The following is a 12,940-nucleotide window of genomic DNA, read 5'->3' on the forward strand; positions in this document are numbered from 1 at the left end:
TTCCATCAAGCACCCCACCGGAAACAAACATACTATACATTAGTATCAGATAATTTGTAACAAAATATATTTATCAGTACAAATTTTTAACTATTTTTTTAGTACTGGAAAGGTATGTTATGCTTGGCAATGGGTGAGAGTTTGATATTTAAAAAAAAAAGTTAAAAAGATTTAAGTTTATGACTAACTTATCTTCTACACTACACAATAGATCTAATATAAATTCACTGATAAATTAACCTTTTTTGTAGATCCAAGATTTCAGGTTTTTCTTTATCCTTGGTCATTCTATATGGACTGTCTTCATTTTAAATCCAGTTTTTTTGTTCAATTTTAATAGCTTCGAGTTTTTAATCTTGCCATTGCTGTGTATTTTTACATCAGAGGAGTCCACTTGTAAGATTACTTCTTGTTGAATTGTCTTCCTTCCTATCTCTTGTTCCTCTTTGGTATCCTTTTCAAATGGTTGAGGAAAACCCATGTATTTGTCACAGCCGCCCTCTTCTAGTCTTCGTAGCGGTTGGGAGCAGGAAGAACGAATATTAAAACATGCGAATAGGGATCAGCTAACACTTTATTACTTAGAAATTAATTAACCTTTAACAATTTCATCGACTAAACATAACACATTACAATTTACAAAGCAACCCGCGACTAACCGAATAACATACGAATTACAATAATGAATTTAAAAACGTACACGGATTTATAGAAGAAAGGAGTAAGATGAAAGGGGGAGACCGCCCGCGCGGACCCTACCGTCGTTCGTTACATTCCGGCGCGGTCTAATTGCTTCAGCATCGTCCCAGCGAGAGCCTCAGCGTGGTCACATGACCATCGTCAGCCAATCAGCGCACGCTGAGCACTCAGCCCATAATTCAACGCGTGGACACTTGCTTGACAGGTGCTGCAGCCAAACGATTACAATGGTCGTTAATGAAACTAATTGTAGCGAGAATGAAGCTAGAATTGTAACGTTGTTTACCACAATCCGCGTGCACTCGCGGAGTCAGCACATTCCATGATACATCCGGCCAAGCCACGACGTCTGGTTAGGATTATTGTAGGGTTACAAAGTAATGAAATGAATTGGAGTATGAGTTTTAAGGTTCACTTGGAGACTTGCGCATGAATGTTTGATTAATACATGCATATAATGCTAAGAACCTCTACTGTACTTTAAAAGAAAGGGACAGAGGGCGTACTTACCATTGTTTAATATCTGCTGTGATCTCGTTCAATCCCGCACCCCACCGGAAACAAACATACCATCCATTAGTATTACTGTACATTTTGTGAATTGAAAAAATACCTTTTCTGGCCAAAAGCTTAAAATAGATATACTAAACTATGATCTTACATCCATTTTATGCATTTTTTCTTCTAACTGAAAGATTTAGACTGGATTTAAGACTGATGGGGCAGAACGATTTGGCCGCAGAGAAATCTGTTTTTCCTATAGCGATCTGAATTTTCCTCTATGAATGTCCCTTTTCCACAAGTCAGGCTTGCTTTTATGCATTTCATCTTCTTGCAGAAAAGATTTAGTCTCCAAAGAATTACCTTAATTGTTACAAATAACCTCTACTGTACTGTAAAAGAAAGATTCAGAGGGTGTACTTACCATACTTTAAGATCTGTGATCCCCTCGTTCAATTCTGCAGCCCACCGAAAACAAACATAATTTACAAAAAATATGATACTTTAAAGATGAAGGAGTGATTCAAATATATTATCGATAATAAACACAATTGTTGCCTAGTAACTTAAAAACTTAATAAACTAACTTATCTACATACACTAATTATTGGCAAGCATGTTTCTTTAAAACATTTTTTCTCAGCCTGTCTGTACGCAGGGAAAATCTTTCCACACTGTTAGAATGATATTTTCCAGTAGATGTGCAGGATCCCTTTATAAATTAAAATATTAAAAATCATTAACTTCTACTATACTCTAAAAGACAGAGACAGAGGACGTACTTACCAAACTTAATATCTGCTGTGATCTCCTTGTTCAATCCCGCACTCCACTGGAAACAAACATACCATCCATCAGAAATGAAATGAAATGAAATGAAATGAAATGAAATGAAATGAAATGAAATGAAATGATATGAAATGAAATGATATTTATTCGTCTATAGACATTATATAAATGCATGAGATACAGTCAAATTCAAATTATACTAGTGTACCTGTTGCTCGAATTCGAGCAATTGCGAAGCATGCGACTCAAAGATTACGGAAATACTCACGATCTACACAACAGTTAGATAAAATCAAAATCTTTTGTAAATATCTTATTTTTTTCAAAAAGCTGATCTTGTTTTTTAGTGTTTTTAGTGTAAAAAAACAATATTTCTATTTATTTTACTTGGTTGTGTTCTATGACTTTTTCTATGTTTCCATTGTTTGCAAATCGGTTATTTCAATGATTGCTCAAGAAATTTTGCATATTGTTAATTCAGTTTTGTTTTTAGCCTCTATCTAATTAGTTAGGATTTATCGCCATTTTCCATTGTAATAATTACACCAACCCAAGTTTCGTCTACAGATGTAATATGCCAAAGAATATCACCTACGCACAATATCCAAGAAGTGGTAAAATAAGGCAGAAACCAACCCATACAATAGATACCTATAAGTTAACTCCATAAGAAATAATTTTAAAAGTTACTGTGATATTAGGATTTTCCACTCATTTGGTAATTGAACATTATATTGCAAAACATGACACGATGCAGAAGAAAATCAATTTTAAAATCAGAAAAATTCATTGCAAATACTGTTACTTCATTTTGACAAATTCAATAAATCACAATTTAAATATTAACAGCTGTTGCATTAAAAAGTAGTGTAGAATTATGCATATGGTCGTAATGTAAACAAATCTGAAGAGGCAACTTTAAAGGCTTCTGGGGCAGAGCCCCAAGGGAGTTTACCTCTTTCCTCTTTTGATGGATCATCTACAGACCAAGACCTTTCTTTAGAGACCCCTACCAAGTTTCTACGCCCACCCGTTCTCTAAAATTAGCTGTGACAAAAACCCCGTTTTCCTCCATAAGAATAACATGGGATGGGAATTTAAAGGCCACGGAGGCAGAGCCCCAAGGGAATTAACCATGTTTCTCTTTTGATGGCTCATCTACAGACCAAGACCTTTCTTTAGACACCTCTACCGAGTTTCTACGCCCAGCCGTTCTCTCAAAATAGCTGTGACAAAGAAAAACAGTTTCAAATTAATATATAGATAAATACATGCTGGTAGAGGCACAAGTCAAGTTCAGGCAACTAATAGTAATAAATAAAGAATTATTACATATCATGCAAATAAATAATCGTACAAAAGCAGATAAGCATAGACAGGCTGAAAATACATGCAAGGCTGGTATTAAATAATCATATGTGGTTATGTCATTGGTTGTAAAGAAAAAAACTCATCAATCTTATACAGGGGGTTCCTGACAAGCCATTCATAAATTGCATTCTTAAAACTATTGTAAGGGAGTTGAATTATTCTTGGCGATAGTTTGTTCCACAACTTTCTACTCATAATAATATGGCTTCTTTTAATCTTTTCCAGTCTTGTAAAAGGAATGTCAAGGTTTTCTCTTTTCCTAGTGTCAAAGCAATGAAAATCACCCCTTAGAGCAAAGGTTTCATGCAACTTAAAACTAGATAACAATACATTATAAATATAAAGGTTTATCACAGTCAAAGCATTAGAGTTAATAAATAATGGTTTACAATGTTCATTTTGATCTTTGTTAAATATAGTTCTAATAATCTCTTTTTGGGCAACAAGAACATCATTGATGTGGTAACTATTTCCCCAAAGGATTATCCCGTAGCTTAGAATTGACTGGACAAGTGCAAAGTAAACATTTTTTAGATGATTTAGAGGCAGAAGGTTCCTTAATTTTCTAAATAAAAAAGTAAGCCTACTTAGTCTTGTGCATATATGTTGAACTCTAGTGTCAAAAAAATGTCGTTTCTATTATTATAGGGTCAATTTCATGATTTGTGCTTCACTGTTTGTTAGCCTATATAACTGTGTCCTAGGGGACGAGTTATTGTTTATGATTATATCGTTTTATTTGGTTAAACAAGGTTTTAAATGACTGAAATAACAAGAAACAATAATGGTTTACAAAACACGACCTCAAGTGCACCGGACAGAACTTACAATAAAATTGGCTTTAGCTGTTCCATAACGATGAGAAATCTACTATGAGAGTATGTTTTATCTCTGGTACCTAAAACTATAGTAATACAAATTCTTTGAGAATTATGTAAAAGGTATCAAATAACCTCTAATGTGCTCTAATAGAAAGGGACGGAGGGTGTTTTAAATATGATTTTAAAACTGCTGAGATCGAGATGTACTTTACTTCCGCAACCTACCAGAAATAAACATACGGTACTACACATCAGTATACAGTAGATACATAAGAACATGGTGTTATCTATATATTTAAAAATATCGGTTTTATTTTTCCGAGTCTGTCCGCCTCTTCTTTAAAGGTATGCACGCATAGATTTGCCATCAAGCATCGGCATTCATTTATCTGACGTATTACTCGAGTTATGCACAAACGTAATTTGCTCCCTGTACATTTCTTATGGGAGATAAATTTGGTTTTCCTTTCCCAAGTCCGTTCGGCTCTTCTACCCGACCGATTTTCATAATTTTGGTCTTAAATTAAAGGTATGCACGCGTAGATTTGCCATCAAGCATCAGCATTCATTTATCTACAGTATTACTTGACCAAAAAACATAAATTAGATTTTTTTTTAATTGTTACTTCAATTGAAGATATATTTCCTCAGTTATAATTACGTAATCCTTTATGTTTTGGTCTAAGAACCTTCAGTGAAATACCAGCTTTCATTTGAGCCCTTGATTATTAAGATCGGACGTACCTGAAGCGCGCTGCTGAATTCCAAACAATAAAAAATGTAATTATTTTGGGATTTACCGACGACCAGTGATCAATAACCCCATTTTTATTTTAGTTTGTTTATATGTTTTGTTCTTAAAATACTCCTAGAAATAAAAGCTTTCATTTGAGATAAAGATCGTTCGTATCAGTTATGTTCAAAATACTGTATTACTCAATCATAAAACATCTTATATAATTAAACAAATTTGGTTTTTCTTTTCCGAGTTCGTTTGGCTCTTCTACCCGACTGATTTTCATGATTGAGGTCTCAAATTGAAGGTATGCACGCACAGATTTGCCATCAAGCATCGGCATTTATTTGTCTTAATCCCATTAGGGTTATACGTAAACAAAATTTGCTCCCCATGTATTTCTTATGGGAGTTAAATTTGTTTTTCTTTTCCGAGTTCGTTTGGCTCTTCTACCCGATCGATTTTCATGATTGAGGTCTCAAATTGAATGTATGCACGCACAGATTTGCCAACAAGCATTGGCATATATTTACCCACTGTATTACTCAACTAAAAAACATAATTTGACTCATTTTTTAACTCTTACTTCAATTTAAGGTGTATTTCCCCAGTTATAATTATATAATCCTATATATATTTGGTCTAAGAACCTTAAGTGAAATCCCGGCTTTCATTTAAGCTATTAGTTATTCAAATCGGACGATTTTCAAGAAACGGAAGGTGAACAACCAACATAAAAAATAGTTTTCATAAGGTTTTTCTATGATTAAAAATCAATCTCTCCAGTATTATTTATGTTTTTTATATGTTTTAGACTCAAAATAATCAGTAAATTATATGCTTTAATTTGAGCTATTGACCGTTTGAATCAGTTATGCTCAAGATATCATAAGTTTGATTATTTCTCGGATATTTTATTTATTTTAACGCAGCATGGGTCCTCTAGTTGAAATGAAAAATATATCTGTTTTTTTCTTGATTTCAATACCTAGGGGACAGGAGAAGAACATAGAGAAACGTTTGTGAGACCAGTTTTTAGGCATATATGCCTAAAAACTGGTCTCACTAGATTTGAGCTTGCTAGGTGTGCATGTTATTCTCCTTTTCCTTAAGTGCACATTGCACCTTGCACTTATTATTCTTATACAGATCGAATTTGTTATTTATACTTAAACTCAAAAACTACAACACATTACCTGTAACACATACATTCTTAACCTACACAATGTCTAGTGATTTAATGCTAAAACTATACTGACCTTAAAGCTACTATAACTATTAAATATGTTAATCTAAACTCACATGCAGTACATCTTCTTGTCATGAATTTTAAATATCAAATGGCTTTAAATTGTTTCCATGGTAATTTAATTTTAATCATAGTGAACTGCAAATTACAATAATAAAATATCCCACTTTAAACTGTTGTTATGGTTTCCTTTATATAACCTCATATAAACTCCTTAAGGAGGTTATATAACCTCAATGATAAAACAGGGAGGGCTAGTATTACACTCATTTTATTATAAATGTGCATTTGTAGTATGTAGGCACTTACAATCACAAAAATTATGTTTTGTTTTCAATCAAATTTAGTACAAACATATAACCGAAATCCATTGAATAAGTTTTGGTACCACGCTTTTAAGAAAATAAAACTCAATAAAATTCTACATAAAAACATAAACGACAAAATGTAAACAAATATAAAACTTTTAAATCAGCTGATAATTTGCAACTAAAAAGTTTATTCAAATGTAGGAGTTAGAAATACAGTATTTTTTGTTCTGTGTCCAAATCTCTTCAAAACCTTTTTCCACCAATAAATTCTTAAAATATAAGACCCTTACAACTTTGCTGTGCAAATATTTTTTTGGTTTGCTTTTGGAATTCTGGAATTTAAAGTGAGGAGAGTCGTGGATATGTTACTCACTGTCTTTTCTTTCATGAAATTTAATCTGACACTGCAGAGGGCTGACAAGGGCCACTTGGCCGAGGTATTTCAGATCTTGTATGATCCATAACTGTTAACAAACCAGAGCGTTAAATATATTTAAGTTTTTACATTATAAATATTTAATTATTTTCTATAAAATGCTTAAATTTGTTTTTTTTTTTACTTTGCTAGGTACGTGGACAGTTTAGCCTCTAGTGTGGAGCATAAACAGGGCCTGGTGACCAAGATGGCCGCCAGTCAGGAGGCTGTCATGGCTAGGGGCCGAGAGGCAGGCGCCGAGGCTCAAGATTTGCAGGTCAAACTGAAACTGGTCATCAGTAAGACCAAAGAGCTTCAAGCTCAGGTTTGTATCTGATTAAAATCAAATTAACTTGACAAAGTTTTATGTATCTTAACACTTTGACTAAACATGGGCTGCCGGCTTCCCATCGCCGTCCTGCGGGAAATGCTCAATGGATCTCTGCTTCGCAATCAACTGTACAAATAAGTTGAACGTTTATTAAATAAGTTCTGTGAGTATTAACACAAGAGCTCATTGTTAGTTCAGGCTTGATCAGAGGAGAGCAGCCAGTTTATGCACGTGGAGAAATATTCTTCTCAATTTGCGTTGTGCTATCCGTTCGCTGTACGCTAGCAGGATCTGTCGTCTTTCAGCCATACCCTTATTTTTACGTGTTTGTAGAAGACAAAGTGTACATATTTTCTTGTACTATGGTAGTTTTAATGTAATTAATTTAGTCACATAACAATTAAATGTGGCATGTTCTAGACTGTTTTTGTTAGAACTTTAACAATGCTCATGAGAACACTTGCGTACCTCATGGGGAAACTTCCTCGGTGCTTATGAGTGACTTGTGTCCAATAATTTGATGACATCACTTCATGCTGAGTTTATGTTTACAGTATATATTTTTTTGTTAATGAGTAAGTATTCTGTATTCAATATAAATTTCATTATAACAAATTCAGATCTGCCTAAAAGATTTTTATATTCTATTAATAGTCAAAGTTGTTGATAAACGATGACTACCAATTGACTGTATTATAAACAATGGTGTTTTTTTTTATGATGACTCGTTTTTGAGCTGTTGATAGTATTTGAATAAATTACCTAAATTTGAAGTCCACCACTACATCTTGTTAATATTTGACTTTTCCAGATAGACTTTAGACTCTATATCTTAACATTTTGGACTAAAAACAAATTAAAGAAATAATCATAGCCGCTAGTTCACAAGGTTTGTCACTAATATTCTCTTCCACCAAATTAAGAAATTCAATTTGTTTCAAGAATCAAGAATCAAGAATTTATTACAACAAATTACAAAAAAACATTTTGTATAGTTGAGGTCAATATGAAATGTCCAGTGGTTAGCATTAGGGCCTATAACATTCAATAACTAGGCTACTTTAAATAATTTAAACAACAAAGTAAGTTACACAGATTTAAGGCCTACATCAGTCAGAAACTAAAAACTAATATCAATGTCAGACATGAAAAATTCACTTAAACTATAAAAAGGGTGATTTAATAACCAGCAAAAAAGTTTACTTTTAAATAACTTAAGATCAACACAATGTGCCTCAGCTGGCAAACGATTAAACATTTTTAACCCTATATAAGAAAAAGACTCTTGTGACTTTGTTAGCCTGACTAAAGGTAACTCTAAATTATTCCTATGTCTAGTAAAATAACTATGTGAATGTGATCTCAAGGCTACAGCATTAATATTAACTTTTACATAAACAAGACACACATAAATAAATAAATTAAAAACAGTGAGTATTTTTTCCTGAATAAACAAGGGTTTGCAATGGGCTCTGTACTTAGAAAAAGTAATGATTCTTAAAGCCTTCTTTTGTAGGAGCAAGATTCTGCTAACATCATGACCACAGCCCCACAGCAAAATACCGTAGCTTAAAATACTATTAAAGAAGGCAAAGTAGGCCATCCGTAGGTAGTGTCTAGGGATTAATTTTTTAAGCTTGCGGAGTAAGTAAATAACTCTTGAGAGCCTACTACAAACATGGTCAATGTGCACACTCCAGCCTAATTTAGAATCCAGGTATATACCCAATAATTTAACATTATCACAGAGTTGAGGAAAGTTTAAATCATGGTTACTTAAACTAAATAAAATAGATTGAGTCTTACTATTATTCAATAGGAAACCGCTACTTTTGAACCAATCGTTACATTCAATGAGACAGTTGGACATATAAACATTAAGATTATCTAAACTGTGATTAGGTCTACTGCAGAAAAAAGTTGAATCATCAGCAAAAATTATAGAATTACAATTTACATTAACAGGCAAGTCATTAATTACAACTAAGAATAGAAATGGGCCAAGGACCGATCCCTGGGGCACGCCACTCTTCATTACCGACACCTCAGAGAGCTTATTGTTATACAAGACTTTCTGTGTGCGGTTGGCCAAATAGGTCCGAAAAAAGTTTAGCTCAACACCTCTTATGCCGTATTGTTCAAGTTTTGTGAGAAGGATGTCGTGCGGAACACAGTCGAAAGCCTTTGAAAGGTCACACATGGTGGTGAGAGTGCTTTCATGCTTTTCAAAACCATTTAAAGCAGCAACAACAAGGCTACCAACTGCGTCCACAGTTGACAGTCCCCCTCGAAAGCCGAATTGGGATTTAGAAAACAAATTATTGGATTCAAAAAATTTAGTTACCTGGTGTATCACAGCCTTTTCCAAAATTTTTGAGAAGATCGGTACAACGGAGATCGGTCGATAGCTCTCAGGACATAAAAAATCACCTTTTTTGAAAATAGGCACAACTTTAGATAATTTAAGGGATTCTGGAAAATTACCAGACATTAAACAAATATTGATACAAAGGGTAAGTGGGGATAATATCACAGATAGCACTTCCTTGATGAGAACACTGCTGATATCAAAGATATCACGGCTTTTACTATTTCTTAAGCCAATCACAATATTTGCTACTTCCTCACTAGACACTGGCTTCAGAGTGAAATCTGGTACGTTGATGGGCACCTTCATCATATTTTTAGCAGCAGCAATGGAAGGCGGCACTTGGTTGCGGACATCATCAACCGAAGAGACGAAGAAGTCACTGAAGATCTGCGAAGTCAGTGAGTCAGCCGATGGAGTAGTTTTCCCCGTGGATGAATTATTAATTAACTCCCATGCACGTTTGCATTGGTTGGGCGCATAGGATATATTGTCAGCATTAGACTTGAGTTTTGCCTGGTTAAGAGCTCTCCGATAACTTGCTTTTGCTTCGACATATCTCTGTTTAGCAGTGACAACTAAAACATTATACCTTTCTGCCCACTGCCAAAAATCGTAAAGCTTTTCAACTTCTCTTCGCTGTTGGGTTAGTTCATGACTGTACCATTTCATTTTAGTTTTATTCTTACTGTTGATAGGCTTAACAGTCTTAAAGGGGAAGCATTCCTTCATAGCATCCAGAAAAGTAGAGAGAAACTTGCAAAAGATATCGTCCTTATGATTAGATAACACTTCATCCCAGTTTACGTTTAACAGAACCAACTTGAAAGATTCTATTTTAGGTCTACTGAAGTCCCTGATCAGCTTAGGAGTAGGTTTTACATGGTCGATATTTTTAGCCAGACAGATCGATGTTAACAGAGCATTGTGGTCAGACAAGGGTGGTGAGAGAACTGAAGTGTTTGTATCTTCTTCAGGTAAGTCTGTAACCACATTATCAATGCAAGCACCTCCACGGGTAGGCTTAAAGTTTAAACAACGACAGTTAGAAGAACGCAGGACATCAAGAAAGTTTACAGTAAGGCTATCCTTAGAGTGAACGTCAATATTAAAATCGCCACAAGCTATAATTGGTAGGCCAGCTTGTGATAAATATATCATTAGTCTATCAAATCCATCCAGGAAAACATTATGGTTACTATTGGGGACCCTATACAATGATGCTAGGATTAATTCCACAGTAGGCTGCTGCATACTAACCTTCACACATACAACTTCAAAGTCACTCTCAATACAGTAACTGCTCACATCAATTTCTTGGTAAATTAGGCCGCACTTTGTGTATATAGCAACACCACCTCTGGTCTTATCAGTTCGGCAAAACATCGATGCACAATTGTAGCCCTCGATAACCGCTAAGTCTCTGTTGGACTCAGTAAACCAATGCTCACACACACAGAGGATGCCTACGTCATTAAGGTTCATTAATACCTCTACTTCGTTAATTTTATTGGCTAAGGACTGAGCATTAACAGAGAGAATATTCAGCACTTTATTGGATTGACCCCTTAAGGCAGACTCCAAAACACTTACCCTGTGGATAACTGGGTCTGTATGTTCGAGTTTAAATTACCGGTACTTGCCCTGGAAGATTTGATTGCTCTGGTAATGAACTTTGATACATTTATATCCCTGGGCCAGAAATCTGAGGTGTAAGCCTCGTTTAACAGGCTTTAAGAGTAATCTTCGGGATGTCTGGACGTTAACTGCTCCACAACATATTCGGCTTCTTTTCTGCTGATAAGATAATCCTTCACATCAGTTTCCTTAGTGTTAGGTCCAAAACGAGAGACAAACAGAAAAACCTTTCTGCTCGCAGTTGTGAGGTTATGTGACACAGTCGAGCTACCTGTTATAAATTGTCCACTTCTATTCTTAATAGGCCTGTGGCCCTTGACATTTTCGTTTGATGCACTCTGATTCAGACTCGACACATTTCTACCTCTTTTCCGCGGTCTAACCTTCTGAAAACTCTCACCGTCATTGCTTGGTGTAGGCTCTTGGCTGCCATCAATAGTTGTATGTAGGCCTATATTTCCATCTTGAGATGAGTTAGAGTTAGTACTCTCCCAAACTGTCCCAATGGTCAGATTTGTGACACCCTCAGACTGGTTTACGTTACTAAGTGAATTGGAAATACTAGTATCGGGCCCTAGGCTACGAGATACATTGGACCCATTACAATTACGATCACCCGTCACTGTTTGTTTAGTGTTAGGCTTGTCATTTGCAGTAGACAAATGGAGACCTTTGTTTGTTGCTAGAGCCGACCTAGGCCGATGACCGATGTTGGATGTAGGCCTACTGGTAGTCATTTTATTGGTAGAAGAGAGATCTAGGCCTGATCTTGATAGGCTGTGAGCACTAGGACCACCCACAGTTTCACTAACTCTAGGACGTTTTAACATTCCAGCATATGATATGCCATCGTTAAGTAATAAATCACCAATAGCTTCTTCTTGGCTAGTCAAAGCAGAGGTTAGTCTGACATTGTCAGACTGGAGTTCACTAAGTTGTTTTCTCATTTCAACTTGATTCTTTGTGAGTTCAAACATTTGATCAGTTAAAATTTTGATATGATCAAAACAGCGGCAACAATTTTCACTTTCACTATCCTTTAATTCAATATTAACGATTTGATTACCAGTGTTGCTTTCCTTGGCCTTTAGGTTAGAACGAGAGCAAAGGCTACATAACCATGAAGACTCGACACCAATATTACCAATATCTTTATTGGATTTACCCGCACATTCAAAATGGAACCAAGAATTACAATTTCCTTGACATTGAATTCCACCGGTACTTTTAGTTACGTTTTTACTACAGCTTCCACATTTAACCAACTGTCTTCCACCCGCCATCTTGAGAACACCCTTCTTTCTGGTTTCTAATGCCAAATAAACAGTATTCTTAAGTTTAGTTTACTACAGTTTTGTTTGATGCAGAAAATTCATATTGTGTTTCAGATTGAGCAGGACATTTCCAAGAAGTACAAAAACCGTCCAGTTAACTTGATGGGAGGAGTGACAATGATATAGTGCAATAAAAACGTTATATTTTGATGAAAACTTTGGTTTTTGTTTATACCCTAACTCTTTAAAACGTATAAAATTCTCCTCAAAAAGTCGAGTATGGTAGTAAAATAATATTCATGCTCTTTCTTTTGAAGATTCGTGAGCTTCGATTTGTATACAGCAATGGTTATAGAATATTGCTTACTTCCTATAATCAATGACAAAATCACAGAGCAAATAAACTAACCTCATAGTTCTTTAGAATATTTTTTAAT

General features: G+C 35.0%; 1 protein-coding gene across 1 annotated transcript in view; it reads left to right on the top strand.

Moving 5' to 3' along the window:
- LOC128986615 (CDK5 regulatory subunit-associated protein 3-like) overlaps nt 1-12,719 on the top strand; it is a 34,829-nt gene extending 22,110 nt beyond the window's left edge. The window contains exons 9-10 of the mRNA XM_054407069.1: nt 7,046-7,217; nt 12,618-12,719. Coding sequence (XP_054263044.1) covers nt 7,046-7,217; nt 12,618-12,689 — 244 coding nt within the window. The 3' untranslated portion in view covers nt 12,690-12,719. The remainder of the gene's footprint in view (nt 1-7,045; nt 7,218-12,617) is intronic.
- Nucleotides 12,720-12,940: the final 221 nt, after the last annotated feature.

Source organism: Macrosteles quadrilineatus, unplaced genomic scaffold (assembly GCF_028750875.1).
Source record: "Macrosteles quadrilineatus isolate MER2022 unplaced genomic scaffold, UCM_ALF_1.0 Scaffold_2__2_contigs__length_208266976, whole genome shotgun sequence".
Lineage (NCBI taxonomy): Eukaryota > Metazoa > Arthropoda > Insecta > Hemiptera > Cicadellidae > Macrosteles > Macrosteles quadrilineatus.